Consider the following 18,251-nt stretch of genomic DNA (forward strand, 5'->3'; position numbering starts at 1 on the left):
CCAGATGACTACAGTTCAATTGAGGTGTTTTGTCACTGTCTCAAAAAGATAAATAACTGGATGAGCCAAAAATGTGTTCAATTAAACCACAACAAAACTGACATAATTGTTTTTGGCAATGAAGAAAAGAGGATTGCTGTTAGTAAATACATGGAGTCACTCTCTTTAAAAAACAAAGACCAAGTCCGAAACCTTGGTGTACTGATAGATTCCAAACGGACTTTCAACAGTCATATCAAATCAATTACTAAAACTGCCCTCTACTATCTGAAGAACATATCCAGAGTGAAGGCTTGCATGTGCCAAGCAGACCAGAAGAAGCTCATCCATGCTTTTATCTCAAGTAGACTTGACTATTGTTATGGTCTTCTGACTGGACTCCCCAAATAGAGCATTAAACAGCTGCAGCTCATTCAGAATGCTGCAGCTCGGGTTCTGACCAGAACAAAGAGGTCAGAGCATATGACTCCAATTCTAAAGTCTTTACACTGGCTCCCAGTCAGCTTTTGAATAGATTTTAAAGTTCTGCTGCTGGTCTGTAAGTCACTAAATGGTTTAGGTCCTGAATACATGAAAGAAATGCTAATGGGATATAAACCCAGTAGGGCTCTGAGATCGACAGACTCAGGTCAAATAGTGGAGCACAGAGTCCAAAGCAAACATGGTGAAGCGGCATTTAGCTATTATGCTGCACACAAATGGAATAGGTTGCCAACAGAAGTGACGTCAGCTCCAAGTGAATGTTTTTAAGTCCAGGTTAAAAACGCTTCTTTTTTCTCATGCTTTATAAAGCATTTCAACTTTTAAATATTTCTTGCACTGTACGCTGTTTTAATTGTACTTTTATTTGTTTCCCTCTTTGTTTTAAATGTTTATAAGCTGTTTTTTTCTTTGTTTTTAAATGCTTTTAATCATGTAAAGCACATTGAGTTAGGGTTAGGGTTAGGGTTTAGTGTATGAAATGCGCTTGTGTATGAAATGCGCTATATAAATAAATTTGCTTTGCTTTATCGCACTGCCTTCTGTCTCTTATTTTTAAGACAGCTTGGATTTTACAATTTATTTTATTTTCCTTTGTTTTTTTCTTAACAAATGCTACCAAAGGAGGTAACTGTGATGGAAAAAGAGAAAAATGTGACGACAACCACAGAACCGGAAATATACAATATAGCTAAAGTTGTAGTCCTGGTAATAAAGCAATGGGGTGTACAGCTACGTTTAAGTGAGCTGCATCTAATCTTTATATGACGTGATTAAAAACATTGCCTGCACAGTTAAGAAATATCATGACAGTGTGACCCTGGAACTGACATTTTTTTATATATTCATTATTTTTTTGGGAGACAAATATTCTCAATACGAAATAAATTGGGAACAACAAGCACAATGCTCAACTCCTATTTATGTACACAGTATACTGCTTCAGTTTCTTGAAGAAGAAGAAAAAAAATCTCAAAATTTAATTACACCATTACTTCTTGACACACCAATCTTATAATTTATTGGGCTGTTTTGTTAACGTCACATTTAAGTGTGGTGTTCATTTCGGTCAGTGATTGTAGTCTGCATTAAAGATTCCATTTATCAGTGATTGTTGTTATAATGCGTTTTTTTCTTTTTCTTTTTTTTTCTCCAGACATCTCTTTCTTCTGGCTTCTGTTGAAATGGCCTCAAGTATTTTTTAGAACATCATTGGTATGAATGAAGATTTTAGTTTTTAGCACTGGGGTGGTAATAAAACACACACTTGCACGCACACATACTTGTAAACTGGAAGTGTCCGCTCCCCATGTCTTGTCGCTTCCTCCCAGTGACCGAGGTGAATGGTGGAATCCAGAGCCATATCGGTCAATCTGAGTTTATAGAGGTTTTCATCGGGCACGTCAGAACCCTCAATTGATAACAGACGTTTGCAACCCTCCAGGAGCGTTTGCCAATCTGAGGAGTAATTTGAGAAAGTATTTGCTGAATTGCATGGAATATGTTTTCATTCAAGCATCCAGCTATTTGCAATAAAAACAATTTTCTGAGGGTAACAACACTTTCTCCACATTGTGAGAGAGAAGCCAAACTTATCTGAAAGGAATTGTGTATCAATTTCTGTTGATGAAGGATACCTGAGGCTGCCTTCAGTCCTTCCAATTTTGGTAAAGCCTCCATAAACTTGTACCATGTTGCCTGTTCACCTGACTGCATGAGTGTGTCCTGGAAAAGAGAGGGCACAACTCCTGCAGGATGAGTTTACATTGACCATAATAAAGACAAAAACATTGTGAAATGAGCGTAAATACTGTACATGTACTTTCAAGTCAAGAGACTCAATTATTCTGTTTGTTAGCAATCTAGTTAAATAATGAGCAAGCTGTGAATAGGTCCGGGAGGCATCCGAATCAGATGCCCCAGCCACCTCATCTGGCTCCTTTCAATGCGGAGGAGCAGCGGCTCTACTCTGAGATCGTCCCGGATGACCGAGCTTCTCACCCTATCTCTAAGGGAGAGCCCGGACACCCTGCGGAGGAAACTCATTTCGGTCGCTTGTATCCGGGATCTTGTTCTTTCGGTCACGACCCACAGCTCATGACCATAGGTGAGGGTAGGAACGAAGATCAACCAGTAAATTGAGAGCTTCGCCTTTCGGCTTAGCTCCTTCTTTACCACAACGGACCGATACAAAGTCCGCATCACTGCAGACGCTGCACCGATCCGCCTGTCGATCTCCCGTTCCATTCTTCCCTCACTCGTGAACAAGACCCCAAGATACTTGAACTCCTCCACTTGGGGCAGGATCTCATCCCCGACCTGGAGAGGGCACGCCACCCTTTTCCGACTGAGGACCACGGTCTCAGATTTGGAGGTGCTGATTCTCATCCCAGCCGCTTCACACTCGGCTGCGAACTGCTCCAGTGAGAGTTGGAGCTCACGGCTTGATGAAGCCAACAGAACCACATCATCAGCAAAAAGCAGAGATGCAATACTGAGGCCACCAAACCGGACCCCCTCTACACCTTGGCTGCGCCTAGAAATTCTGTCCATAAAAGTTATGAACAGAATCGGCGACAAAGGGCAGCCTTGTTCCTCACCGGGAACGAGACCGACTTACTGCCGGATATGCTGACCAAACTCTGACTCCGGTCGTACAGGGACCGAACAGCCCGTATCAGGGGGTTCGGTACCCCATAATCCCGAAGCACCCTCCACAGGACTCCCCGAGGGACACGGTCGAACGCCTTCTCCAAGTCCACAAAACACATGTAGACTGGTTGGGCAAACTCCCATGCACCCTCGAGGACCCTGCCGAGGGTGTAGAGCTGGTCCACTGTTCCACGGCCAGGACGAAAACCACACTGCTCCTCCTGAATCTGAGATTCGACTTCCCGACGGACCCTCCTCTCCAGCACCCCTGAATAGACCTTACCAGGGAGGCTGAGCAGTGTGATCCCCCTGTAGTTGGAACACACCCTCCGGTCCCCCTTCTTAAAAAGGGGGACCACCACCCTAGTCTGCCAATCCAGAGGCACTGTCCCCGATGTCCACGCGATGTTGCAGAGGCGTGTCAACCAGGACAGCCCCACAACATCCAGAGCCTTTAGGAACTCCGGGCGAATCTCATCCACCCCCGGGGCCCTGCCACCGAGGAGCTTTTTAACTACCTCGGTGACCTCAAACCCAGAGATAGGAGAGCCCACCTCAGAGAACCCACACTCTGCTTTCTCATGGGAAGGCGTGTCGGTGGAATTGAGGAGGTCTTCGAAGTATTCTCCCCACCGACTCACAACGTCCCGAGTCAAGGTCAGCAGCGCCACATCCCCACTATACACAGTGTTGGTGGTGCACTGCCTTCCTCTCCTGAGACGTCGGATGCTGGACCAGAATTTCCTCGAAGCCGTCCGGAAGTCTTTCTCCATGGCCTCAACGAACTCCTCCCATACCCGAGTTTTTGCTTCAGCGACCACCAGAGCTGCATTCCGCTTGGCCAGCCGGTACCCATCAGCTGCGTCAGGAGTCCCACAGGCCAAAAAGGCCCAATAGGACTCCTTCTTCAGCTTGACGGCATCCCTCACCGTTGGTGTGCACCAACGGGTTCGGGGATTGCCGCCACGACAGGCACCGACCACCTTACGGCCACAGCTCCTGTCGGTCGCCTCAGCAATGGAGGCGTGGAACATGGTCCATTCGGACTCGATGTCCCCCACCTCCCCGGAACATGAGCAAAGTTCTGTCGGAGGTGGGAGTTGAAACTCCTTCTGACAGGGGATTCTGCCAGACGTTCCCAGCAGACCCTCATAATACGTTTGGGCCTGCCACGCCGGACAGAGCCCAAGCTGTGTGTGGAGGCGAGTCCGACAATATCGAGTCGGAACTTCTCGACCTCACACACCAGCTCGGGCTCCTTCCCTGCCAGAGCGGTGACATTCCACGTCCCTAGAGCCAGCTTCTGTAGCCGGGGATCGGATCGCCAAGGTCCCCGCCTTCGGCCACCGCCCAGCTTACACTGCACCTGACCCCTATGGCCCCTCCCACAGGTGGTGAGCCCATGGGAAGGGGGACCCACGTTACCCTTTCGGGCTGTGCCCGGGCGGGCCCCATGGGTGCAGGGCCGGCCACCAGGCGCTCGCCTGCGAGCCCCACCACCAGGCCTGGCTCCAGTGGGGGGCCCCGGTGACCCGCGTCCAGGCAAGGGAAAACGAAGTCCATTGTTTGTCATGGGTGACCCTGCCAGGAGCATAAAGCCCCAGACAACTTAGCTCCTAGGATCACTGGGACACACAAACTCCTCCACCACAACAAGGTGACGGCTCAAGGAGGGGTAGATGACCAGATGATAAGTTTAATTATGCTGCAAAATTGAACGAGAAGGCGACGACGTAGATGCTATTTAGAAGCAAGGGGCACGCTGAGTACGTCATCACAGCATGTGACTAAAACGGACCAATCATGAGAGATGATCTCCGCGGCGATCGACGCGCAGCAACAATTTTTGCCGTGTGTGCGTCAAGCTACGCAGGAGGGTCCGTGCGGGCCAATTCGTTGGTCACGTGATGCAATGCAGACGTTGTCGGCCGCGTGGGAGTGTAAAGAGGCCTTATGTCCCCATTTAACACACAGACGGGAGAGTTAACTGATTATCATGCTTGCGAGCCCACGAGCTAACTAACTAGCAACCTAAGGAGCTAAACAGCTCGCTCCCCCCGTCAGCGCTTCGCTCAGAGTTGTTGTCTGTTAGTCCCCAATTCACACTAATAAGTGAACAGTTAACTGTTTATTAAGCATAAACTTAGCTGCACACGTTATTCAGCCAATGAACGTATATTTGATTGACAGGTGAAGGGCTTGTCTCCAGCGCATTCAACGAACCAACCACAGTCTTGCAGCTCAAGGGCAGGCCTTATTTTTCATGATTTCAGAGACATAAAAAAAAAACAATGATATCATTTAGCGTGTTAGTTTGGGGAAAAATATTTTGTCCTAAAAATGTGTTATCATGACAGGCCTAGCTGTTGAGTTTGTCAAAAGAAAATGCAAACTATGACAAATTATACTTGTAGCTACCAAGCCAGGAACTACCATAAATTCTAATGAATCCTCAAGGAAAATATTAACCAACATATATACAAAACAATATTTCTCTTTTAACACAAACAATTGCATGTTCATGGAGCTGCAAGGATGTCAAAGGTTGGTTTCACTCATCTGAAACCTTGAAAGCCTGCACCAATATCGTTAAACTGCAAAAAGCTATTTTACAAGCACTACGGCTTACTGTATTTTATGTGCACACATGCACACAGAAACACGCACCGACACAGACACACACACAAAAACGCACCGCGCGCATATAAGGACAAGGTTTGATGTTAACTCTGGGTCACAACCCAGCAGCCTGCCATCATCATCAGAAGATTAAAGTGTGGCGGAACGACAAAAAGCTGTCGCGGAATGTTGTGGGCAGAACAAAGCCAGATTAAATAAAGTCTGAGGGTGCACATAGGAATATGAAAATACTTTAATGTGCATGTATGTTTCAATACATAAGACAACAACGCAAGTGGAAAAGTGTCAGAGGAAGCGCTAGAAAGAGAAAACTTGTACAAAAAGAGAATGCAAGACACTGTAATAAAAGGGTGGAACGGATCAAGATAGATGGAAAAGAAAAATGCAGGTGAAAGACCTGTTTTTGGTTTTTTTTTTCCAGGGGGCAATCAGTCAGAAGAGGAGCAGGTGGCGAGAGAGGGTGGTGAGTAAAGAGTGACAGAGAGGAAGCAAGCAGGAGACACCATAGAATGAGAATGTTCTGCTCTGATACACTCGGATAAGAGTAACAGCAACTGTGTTTTTTTTTCTGCACCAAACTCATCCAGGTATGCGTCTAAGGACTTTGCCTTGTGCACTTGAAATGGAAAAGGGCCTTCACCAAACTTATCAAAACAGGATACATCCATTTATCCATCCAAAATGAATGTTATAGAGCTGGAGCCTATCCAAGCTGATATGGGGTAAGAGGAGGTGTGCACCCTGGACTGGTCGCCAGTCAATTGCAGGGCACATATAACTGATATAAAAAGTCTACACACCTCCTTTCAAATGCCAGGTTTGATATAGGTTTTATTTTTTTTTAATTGAGATGCACAGGTTATAGGTCATTCACCTCGCGAATGTACGCTCCCTAGCCAACAAAATGGATGAGTTTCATCTTCTGATAAAGACCAGTAAAGACTTCGGACGTTCCGCGCCATGTGCTTTACGGAGACTTGGCTTTGTGAGGCTGTACCCGATGGCGCCGTCATGCTTCCGGGTTTTCGTCTTCACCGAGCAGACCGCATCACGGAGTTATCGGGGAAAACAAAAGGCGGCGGGATATGCCTCTATAGCAACGAAAAATGGTGTACGGACGTCACGGAGCTCAGCACACCTTGCAGCCTGCATTTGGAGTCGCTGTTTTTGAACTGTAAGCCATTCTACTCGCCTTGTGAGTTCGCATCATTCATTCTCGCTGCCGTCTATATTCCGTCTCAAGCTAACACGAACGCCGCACTGCTAATGCTCGCCGAACAAGTCAACGAAATTGAAAAAAAAACACCCGGACTCACCCCTCATTATTCTCGGCGACTTTAACAAAAGTAAACTCAACCACGAACTCCCTAAATACAAGCATCATATCGACTGTCCTACCAGGGAAACTAACATTTTGGACCACTGCTATACTACACTAAAAAATGCATACTGTGCCATTCCTCGTGCAGCTCTGGGCTCGTCTGATCACTGCTTAATTCACTTAATACCAACATATAGGTATTACTTACTTAAATGCGCGAAGCCTATGGTGAAAACAGTGAAAAAGTGGACCAATGAAGCAAAGATGGAACTTCAAAGCTGTTTAGACTGCACAGACTGGAGTGTCTTTGAAAATTCAGCTGGCAACCTGGATGAATATACGGACACCGTCACATCCTATATCAGTTTCTGTGAAGAGGTATGTCTACCAACAAAGTCATTTTGCACATTCAACAACAACAAGCCGTGGATCACTGCCTAAGTTTGGCCAAGACAAGGAGGACACATATCAAAGCGGGTACAGGGCCCTGTATAATCGCGCTAGAAACCAGCTGACTAAAGAAATTAACATTGCAAAGAGGAACTATGCAGCAAAGTTGGAAAAACAGTTTAGCGCTAACGACTCTAAATCAGTCTGGCATGCATTCAAATCGCTAACTAATTACAAGCGACGATCCCCCCAAGCTGAGAACAATAGCACACTAGCCAACGACTTGAACACCTACTGAAGATTTGAAAAGGACACTTGAGGACTTGCACGCTGCCAGAACTAAGACAGGAGCGTGCAAAATCCTCTCGGGCACTCCACATCCCGGTCACCAGCTCTTCCAGCTCCTTCCCTCAGGTAGGCGCTACCGATCAATGCAAACTAGAACTAGCAGACATTCTAACAGCTTCTTCCCTCTTGCAATCAACGTCTTAAACACCTAACCTACAATTCAATTACAACATGCTTGCAATTTTTTTGTCTTGAGTTTGTTGTCACATTTTTGTGGGGCCAATTATACATTACTCGTGCACTCACTGTAGTAGTCTCGCCATGCTGCACTATTTGGATATCTGTTGTTGACCAATACTGGCCACTCATGCCAGAGTAGCATCTGCTCCATTTGCACACTGACTGAGGAGTATCTGCAACATTTGCACAATCAACATTGTCCCAGATTATCGCACTACTTGTCACTTTAAACTGCATATAGCCCTTTAAGTCTCGGTGCCCTTTGCACAATGGTCATTGCACCGGACTATTGCAATATTAGTCTTTCGAACTGCTCTAAGTGCTAGAGGACTCTGCATCTTTTTGCAAAATTGTCAAAAACAAAACAAAACGGCATTACCAGATATATATATATATATATATATATATATATATATATATATATATATATCAAGAACTGCAGTACAACAGTTCTTATGTAACGCGATAGATACTTTTCCCCACTTCCAGTTGACACGACAGAAGACGTGTACAGTGTGTACAATGTGGTGCTTTCATGTCTTACTGTGTCTTGGGAGTCACATTTCTGGCAGCGGCATGTGAAATGGTACTGGTCCTCCAGCTGTTTCTGACGCTGTTCCGTCAATGACAAAGTCTCTATGTAGCTAATTGTTAGCTAAACACAGAAAATAACACATTTAATTCAAGGTCATACTGTCTAAATTCTTCATTGCAGAACTCAGACTGTGGAATATGCAAGTGTTTTTGTGTTCTTGCTCGTACCTCCTCTGCAGGTTTGATATCCCGAACAGCTCTTAGGTGTAGCTTTGTTCCTTCAAACACCATCACACAATTTGGCCTGCAGTCATGGTTTAGCAGCGATAAACTGAGGTGACATGATGACAGGTAAGCGGGAAGTTCCACAGGGTGGGAGTGGGGAGGCAAAGAGTGTGGAAAGATGGTTTGAGCGGGGAGGTAGGAGATGATAAGTCATGTGGTCATGGAAATAGAAGGCAGTTGAGACATTTCAGTAAAGCCATGGCTTAGAGGCACTGCGGCCATCTAAGCATAGGAAAATTGTGTTGTTCCAATCTCTGCACCCACTGAATTCTCTATCCTTGAAGGGGATTTATTTACAAGCAAGAGAAAAAGTGTTGTTGTTTGTTACGATTTTTGTGTGTGTATGTGTGTGGACTCTCCGGCTTCCTCCCACAGTAAAAATAGGTAAATGTTAATTTCACTGAAGATTTTATGTGTAAATGTCAGTGTTCCATGAGTCAGTCCTTTGATTGACAGATGATCAAGCTAACATACACCCCGGCCATCCCCTCTCTGGGAAAATAGAAACATTTACACATATCGGATATGCAACAGGCGGCACGGTGGGCGACTGGTTAGAGCGTCAGCCTCACAGTTCTGAGGACCCGGGTTCAATCCCCGGCCCCGACTGTGTGGAGTTTGCATGTTCTCCCCGTGCCTGCGTGGGTTTTCTCCGGGCACTCCGGTTTCCCCCCACATCCCAAAAACATGCATTAATTGGAGACTCTAAATTGCCCGTAGGCATGACTGTGAGTGCGAATGGTTGTCTGTTTGTATGTGCCCTGCGATTGGCTGGCAACCAGTTCAGGGTGTACCCCGCCTCCTGCCCGATGACAGCTGGGATAGGCTCCAGCACGCCCGCGACCCTAGTGAGGATAAGCGGCTCAGAAAATGGATGGATGGATATGCAACATGGCAGGGTAAGCAGGAAAAACAAAACAAAAAAACATACGACAGAGTCCGATCTAGGCCTTAATCATATGTGGATAAAAATCAGGTTTTAAATGGTTATGTTCCAATGTGTCTTTAGTATAAACAGATTGGATACAAGATTTAGTTCTGAATGAAAATTTCTCCAAATAAGAACAAGAACAGTGGACATGGTATTAATAAAGTTCTTCTTCAGAAGAATGCAAAATCAGAGGTTACTATGGAGGCAGTGGTGGTTTGTGAGGCTGAAGAAACACCACTTTCAGTCCTTAGAGTAATAATAAAGTTAGATAAGATCAAGTGAAACGTGTACCACAATAGCGCATCTCGCCGACACAAGGTAATGTATCCATGTTAGCTAATCGCTAAGGCCTAACATCTTTAGGTAGAACATATTGTAATCCCCCAGCAAGTGTTCAAGGATAGACACAAGCACCAGTGCACTTTCAATCGCTTTAATGAACAAAGGTTTTGGGGGGAAAAAAACAACAACACAGTAATAAGCACATTGATACACCTGATGTTGACGGTCACAACTCACACCAAGTCACTCACAGACTGGCTAATGGGTTAGCCAGTTAACAACCAGCCAACTCAACACTCTCATTCGCTGACGCCCACATCACTCACCAGGCCAGGCCCCACCTTTAAATGCCATACAAACTCAAAAGTCACAGATACTACAGCAGAATGGGAGGAATTTGTCTTTATGGTCTTGGGCCTTCCTCTCTTTCAAAACTCATTTTACTGTATGCTCTGAGATCCTCTGGCTCTGGCCTTTTAATCATTCCAAAAGTCAGGACATGCACTCATGGCGAGGCATCGTTTCAATTTTACAGCCCCTGTTTGTGGAACAGCCTGCCAGAGAACCTCAGGGCTTCAGAAAAAGTTCTTGTTGGATGTGTGTAACCCCCCCGGTCTTCAGGACTGTGAGGCAGACGCTCTAACCAGTCGTCCTCCGTGCCGCTTGGTAAATACTCGATTACAAAAATATTTGATAGCTGCAACTTTACAGTCATCGCAACAGTCACAATTGTTTATGGTGGTATCTAAGGTAGAGCCTAAATGAACCTATACAGTACCCTGTCAGTGCTAGACTGACATACACATACTGTACCGCTATCCAAACAACACACAGTAACTAAAAAGTATAGTGAGAGCTCAAACATGCACAGACAGAAGGGAAATGATGGGCAGAGGCAGCCTGTGAAGTGTGCTTATGTCAGGTGGAATGTGCCCAATCTTTCCCATAAACCTCAATAGAATTTCCTGTTTAAAAAATTTAATAATGAGTAATGAGCTGGTATGTTTTTGTTTGTTTTCCTAACTACAATTTAGACTCCCTCAGTATGTAGCGCTCATGGTGGCACTGGCTAACTGGAAGTAGTTGTGACTGTAGCAGCGTGGTGAGTGGACAGTTAAGTCCATTTATTGGGTGTATAAATGTCTAGTATAAGGGCAAGTCTCAATAAAATTGGACTGACCTTTAATGTAGCTCTATTTCCACTTCTGTGACAAGCTGCTCTTGTTTTATTAGCCATTTAATCCTGCATGCAGCCATAATGTCACTAAATTCACTGGGTGGAGAAGACAGGATGCAACAACTCATTTAGACAAGGTTAACCGAGGTAAAGATGGTCCTGTTTTAATTGTTTTCACTTAAAACAAACGATAAATTGTGTTTTCAGGCATTAATGTGTTGGGTATATCCACTTCTTGGTCCATGATTCTGATTGATGGTACAAGGCTGAAGGCTCAAATGATCCATGAAGTCAATAAACAAGTTGATGAAATGCACACAAATACACATTTGGGACAAAATGAGTGCTATGCTTCTCCCATAACAAATGTCACTCTTTATTTTTCTGTCAATTAGAACACAACCAAGCCAAGAGACGCCAACCCCATTTCTGTCAAAACAAACGCTTATTTCCCAAATGCATTTTCACATTTCAAAACAGTGTCAACATTAAAAAAAAAAAAAAAAAATTATTTACTGTCGAAGGAGTTTTTACACAGCTTCTTTATTATGTCATGATTTAATTAAATTATTAAAAGCCCGCTGCCTTTGTTCTACAATGTACAACACTGGCACTCCAGGTTAACTATCAACAAAGAATCAAGGCCACCACACAATGCTTTTAACTGATGGAGCGGCATCTCATTAGCATACTAATTAGATTAATTAACTAAACAGCAATAAATGTTAACAATGTCTGCTGGCATTCACTGAAACTAACTGTTGCTTAACATGCTGGACAGAGAGCTCCAGTAAACACTACAAAGGCTTCCTGAGATATATGTCATGAGCTGCCCTGGAGTTCTATTCTTGGAGCCTGGGTGGCACTTTACTCTGGCCAATTATGGACCCAGCAACCCTGGATACGGTAACACATGCACTCACCCTCCAAGGCGCCCACATAGGGCGACACGACAAAGCTCTTCAAGAAATCATGGAATCTTTACACGCCCTTACGCAACAAGTCTCCCTCCTTTCTTTGAAGATCCAATCCGACCAACCCCCAGTAAGTACTCCTTCCGAGCCCGCAGCCTCCAAGCCACCCCGCCTCATGTCCCTCCGCCCGAGCCCTACTCCGGGGACCTAGGTAGATGTAGCCAGTTTCTCCTCAATTGCTCCCTAGTTTTCAACCTTCAACCGTACAGTTATCCCACTGAATAATCCAAGGTCGCATTTGTCACGAACCTCCTCCGCAAAAAAGCATCCAAATGGTCCACCGTATTATGGCACAACTCCTCCTCGGGACTCCAGTCATTCGATTCTTCACACAAGGAATTTGTCTCCGGTAGTTGGAGCTGCTCTAGTACGACAACTGACAGTCAATTGACAGAGAACACTTTTGAGACAAAGACATTGAGAAAAACAGTCACTTGAGAAAAACAGTCACTGAGCAATAAAGGGTTGCTAGTTATCTGATGCGGGTGGGATGACGCCGCGCTTAGCGGGATTTTTCTGAACGGCCTTTCAGAGCAACGTAAGGACGAGCTCGCTGCCCGGGACGAGCCCTCCTCTCACGAGGCTCTCATCACACTCGCCGAGATAACAGACAGTGAGAGAGAGCATGAGAGAGGGGCGCATAAAATTACTTCCACCGTGAGCACCGCAGCATCTCACCCGCCTTCTCCACCACGTACTGCTCCGTCGTCACCCCCCACTGCACCTGTTGACCAATGCAAATTGGTAACACACGTCTAGATCCCCAGGAACGTTAGCGTCGCATCATCCAGCGGCTGTGCATTTATTGCGGTCAATCAGGTCACTTCATTGCCACATGCACCTTGTGGCCAAAAGACCAGGCTCGCCACAATCTGATCGCGCCATGGTGAGCCAAACCACCATTTCATCTAGCTCTCCCTCACGTATGACCGTTCCTGCTTGCATTCTAGGTTCCGCTCACAACACACCTGTAGTTGCCCTTATAGATTCTGGTGACGACGATAATTTTATTCACGATGGAATAGCACATCAGCTCCAACTCCCTCTCCAACCACTCTCTTCGCCCCAAAAAGTCACAGACCTGGATGGCCGAGTCATATCCCCTGTCACCCACCAAACAGTGCCATTCACCTTGCTTATTTCTGGGAATCACTGCGAAAACATTTCTCTTTTTGTTATACCTTACCCTGAGACCCCATTAGTCCTCTGTATTTCTTGGCTCAAGAAACATAACCCCGCCATAGACTGGACCCGCTTATTCATCACTGGATGGAGCCCTCACTGTCATTCAGAGTGACTGCTCTCTGCTATACTACTCTCTGGTAAACCACCACAATCTACCACACCAGTTGACCTCTCCCGAGTCCCCGAAGATGATCACGATCTCTCTCCAGTGTTCAGTAAAGATCTGGCCATTTCTCTACCCCCCACCGCCCTTACGACGGCGCAATAAATCTCCTGCCGGGAGCCCCTCTTCCCTCCAGCCGTCTCTTCAATCTCTCCCGATGGAGGACGACATCTGTGATTCTCTGGCTTCTAGACTCATTCACCCTTCCTCGTCTCTGGTTGGGGCCGGTTCTTCTTCGCCGAAAAGAAACACCACTCTCCGCCCAACCAGAGACTACCGTGGACTCAATGATATCACCATAAAAAACTAATTACCACTACCCCTCATCGACCAGTCATTCGAACCCCTCTGCGATGCCCAGATATTCACCAAATTGGACCTACGAAATGCCTACCACCTCATCCGTATCGGAGAGGGGGATGAATGGAAGACCGCTTTCAATACCCCCCTCGGACACTTTGAATATTTGGTCATGCCATGCAGATTAATCAACGCCCCCGCAGTCTTCCAAGCACTCATCAACGACGTCGTCCATGATATGTTAAACCGATTCGTTTTTGTGTACCTGGACGACGTCCTAATTTTCTCTCACTCCCCTGAAGAACACCGCACTCATGTACGCCAAGTCCTCCAGTGCCTCCTCGAAAACCGTCTGTAGGTCAAACCGAAAAAATGCGAATTCCACCTACCCTCCGTACATTTTTTAGGCTACATCATTGCCAAAGGATAGTTGCAACCAGACCGTGCCAAAATCCAAGCAATCATTGACTGGCCCATTTCCACCACCTGGAAAGAACTACGTTTCCTTAAATTCGCAAACTTCTACCGCCGCTTCATCCACAATTACAGCAAGGTCGCACTTCCCCTCACAAGCCTGACATCCACCAGCACCCTGGCAGCATCCCAAGCTTTCAGCCAACTCAAAACACTTTTCACCAGTGCTCCCATCCTACGCCACCCCAACCCCTCCCCCCTCAGTTCGTGGTGGTGATTGACGCCTCGGACACTGTGGCAGGGGCAGTCCTTTCGTCCCAGAAACTTCATCCCTGTGCCTTTTTCTCCCATCACCTGCCCCCTGCCGGGAAGAATTATGACGTTGGCAGCTGAGAGCTGCTGGCCATAATTTGGGCATTAGAGGAATGGAGGCACTGGCTGGAGGGGATTGAAATACCGTTTATCATCTGGACTGATAACATGAATTTTTCTTACCTCGGTTCCGCCAAACGCCTTAACTCCCGACAAGCTCGCTGTGCTCTCTTCCTGAGCCAATAAAATTTCAGCCTCTCCTTCAGACCTGGATCCCGCAACAGCAAACCTGACGCCCTATCCCGCATATACTCACCCCCCTCCAGCCCTGCAGAACACGAGACTATCCTCCCTTCCTCCTGCAACCCCAATTCCAATGAAGTTGGGACGTTGTTTTAAACAAATAAAAACAGAACACAATGATTTGCAAATCATGTTCAACTTATATTTAATTGAATACACTACAAAGACAAAATATTTAATGTTCAGAACGATAAACTTTGATTTAGCAAATAATCATTAACTTAGAATTTTCTGGCTGCAACACGTTCCAAAAAAGCTGCCACCGGTGGCAAAAAAGACGTAAAAAAAAAAGACGAAATGCTCAAACACCTGTTTGGAACATCCCACAGGTGAACAGGCTAATTGGGAACAGGTGGGTGCCATGATTGGGTATAAAAGGAGCTTCCCTGAATTGCTCAGTCATTCACAAGCAAAGATTGGGCGAGGTTCACCTCTTTGTGCACAAGTGCGTGAGAAAATAGTCGAACAGTTTAAGGACAAAGTTCCTCAATGTATGTATGTATGTCATCATCTACGGTCCATAATATCATCAACAGGTTCAGAGAATCTGGAGAAATCACTGCATATAAGCGGCAAGGCCAACAACCAACACTGAATGCCCGTGACCTTCCATCCCTCAGGCGGCACTGCATCAAACACCAACATCAATGTGTAAAGGATATCACCACATGGGCTCAGGAACACTTCAGAAAACCAATGTCAGTAAATACAGTTTGGCGCTACATCCGTAAGTGCAACTTGAAACTCTATCATGCAAAGCAAAAGCCATTTATCACCAACACCCAGAAACACCGCCAGTCCATCATCATCTAAGATGGACTGATGCAAAGTCGAAAAGTGTTCTGTAGTCCGACGAGTCCACATTTCAAATTGTTTTTGGAAATTGTGGACGTTGTGTCCTCCAGGCCAAAAAGGAAAAGAACCAGCTGGACTTTTATGGACGCAAAGTTCAAAAGCTAGCATCTGTGATGCTATGGGGCTGTGTTAGTGCCAATGTCATGGGTAACTTACACATCTGTGAAGGCACCATTAATGCTGCAAGGTACATACAGGTTTTGGAAAAACGTATGCTGCCATCCAAGCAACGTCTTTTTCATGGACGCCCCTGCTTATTTCAGCAAGACAATGGTAAACCACATTCTGCACGTGTTACAACAGCGTGGCTTCGTAGTAAAAGAGTGAAGGTACTAGACTGGCCTGCCTGCAGTTTCCCACTGAAAATGTGTGGCGCATTATGAAGCGTAAAATACGACAACGGAGACCCCGGACTGTTGAACCGCTGAAGGTGTACATGAAGCAAGAATGGGACAGAATTCCACCTACAAAGCTTCGACAATTAGTGTCCTCAGTTCCCAAATGTTTATTGAATGTTGTTCAAAGAAAAGGTGATGTAACACAGTGGTAAACATGACCCTGTCCCAGCTTTTTTTGGAACGTGTTGCAGCCATAGAATTCGAAGTTAATGATTATTTTCTAAAAACAATAAAGTTTGAACATTAAATATCTTGTCTTTGTAGTGTATTCAATTAAATATAGTTTGAACATGATTTGTAAATAATTGTATTTTGTTTTTATTTATGTTTAACACAACGTCCCAACTTCATTGGAATTGGGGTTGTAGAAACGCACTCAAAAGACTCACTCTGACCCCAAGACCGGACCTCCGAAGCATCTATTCGTACCCGATTCCACACACTCTGACACCCACAACTCCAAGCTCACGTGTCATCCCGGAATCACCCGCAATATCCAATTCACTCAGCAACATTTCTGGTGGCCCAACCTGGTCAAAGACACCCGGGAATTCGTTCAAGCCTGCTCTGTCTGCGCCCGAGGGAAGTCACCACACCTGCCTCCAGCTGGTCTGCTGCGCCCTTCACCCATCCTGAGCCGCCACTGGTCCCACATCGCTTTAGACTTCATCACCGGCCTGCCCCATTCTGAAGGAAACACTATCATCTACACTGTTGTCGATCAATTTTCTAAATATGTCCATTACATGCCCTCCGGCCGTAGTCCCCCGTATTATCGACAACCATCCGGCCTTCACGGTTTCGCGCATCCTTGATGTGAGGCCCAGGGGGAGGGGTTACCAGTAACTGGTGGACTGGGAGGGGTATGGTCCGGAGGAACATTCTTGGATTTCCCGTAAACTGATGCTCGATAACTACCTTCTGTCTGACTTTTATGCGGTTCACCCAGGGAAGCCTGGCAGGACGTGGGGAGGTGTCCGTTGAGAGGGGGGTACTGTCATGAGCTGCCCTGCAGTACTATTGTTGGAGCCTGGGTGGCGCTTTGCGCCCTCTCTCTCCCCTCCCCTCTTTCTTTCCAGCACCTTCCTCGGCCGCACACCTGTCACCAATAAGCCCTCGTTACCACCTGCATTTAAGCCTGCCTGATCCTGGAAATCCTCACCAGAGTATTGCAGCTTCTCCAGCGGTACAACGGCTCCCGGGTTTCCACGTAACCTATGTAATTCCTTGTCATCATTCTGACCTCCGTGTTTTTCCTTGTCCTCAGTGTTTCCTCCATGTCCCTCACCAACTGGATTTCGGCCACCATGCCGCCAAGCCAGCTGTCTGTCCTCATCACTATCTGCCACGCATTCTCTGCCTCAACAACCTGCCAGTGCACCTCAAGGATCATATCCATTTCCCTTTTCAATAAACTGTTCATCACAGCCTATCTCCCTCCGCCTGCTCTTTGGTCGTCTCCATCCGTTCGTGACAGTATATTATTTTTGAAGAGGTAGTTTACTATTGTCGTAGTAAGTTAAATGCCAGTGGATGCTTATCATAGCTTTTGTTTGACATTTAAAAGTCAGAGATACCAGAGGTTAAATTTGGACACTTGCTTTATGGTATTTAAACATCTGTAACCAGTTAACATACTGTAGCTCCAGGGGCATGAAGACATTCAACAACCAGTGCAATGCACAGACCTCCGCCAAGGTTCGACTGTTTACTAAAGTGAAAAAAAAGTAGGGACCATCATATTTGTGTTTTGTCCGTCTCTACGATAGCAGGCCATATCTTTAAGAATAACATAAAATGTACTGTTTTGTTCTTCTGGGATGGTGTTAGATGTCAGAGGATCCTGGACTGATGCATTGGTTTGACTGTTTTCTTAGTTCACTGTTCTGTTAAACTGCATTGACACGGAATGTGGTTGGGGGGTGAAAATATGGAGTCAAAATCCCACCAGTCCGAGCCGCAACAGAGGTGGGATGGCGCTTATGTAAAAGGGAATGCCGAGACTGAAGTGTGAATACATAACCCTCTTATAGAAATCCCGCAAATTTGGCACAGCATTCCCCTAATCAGAAAGTGAAATGTGTGAAAATGTCACTGAGGGATGTTGGATCGCTGTGTGAAAGTACA

General features: G+C 45.9%; 1 protein-coding gene across 3 annotated transcripts in view; it reads right to left on the reverse strand.

Annotated features, from left to right (window-relative positions):
- The window catches only part of smyd3 (SET and MYND domain containing 3), an 80,677-nt gene that overhangs the window by 7,743 nt on the left and 54,683 nt on the right, over nucleotides 1–18,251 (reverse strand). For 2 of the 3 annotated variants that reach the window (XM_061667539.1, XM_061667531.1), the window contains exons 7-10: nucleotides 8,774–8,876; nucleotides 8,556–8,666; nucleotides 2,118–2,205; nucleotides 1,764–1,938 (exon numbers count right to left, since the gene is read on the reverse strand). In XM_061667539.1, the coding sequence (XP_061523523.1) occupies nucleotides 1,764–1,938; nucleotides 2,118–2,205; nucleotides 8,556–8,666; nucleotides 8,774–8,876 (477 nt within the window). The remainder of the gene's footprint in view (nucleotides 1–1,763; nucleotides 1,939–2,117; nucleotides 2,206–8,555; nucleotides 8,667–8,773; nucleotides 8,877–18,251) is intronic. The other variant, XM_061667547.1, reaches the window with a different exon arrangement.

Source organism: Phycodurus eques, chromosome 2 (assembly GCF_024500275.1).
Source record: "Phycodurus eques isolate BA_2022a chromosome 2, UOR_Pequ_1.1, whole genome shotgun sequence".
Lineage (NCBI taxonomy): Eukaryota > Metazoa > Chordata > Actinopteri > Syngnathiformes > Syngnathidae > Phycodurus > Phycodurus eques.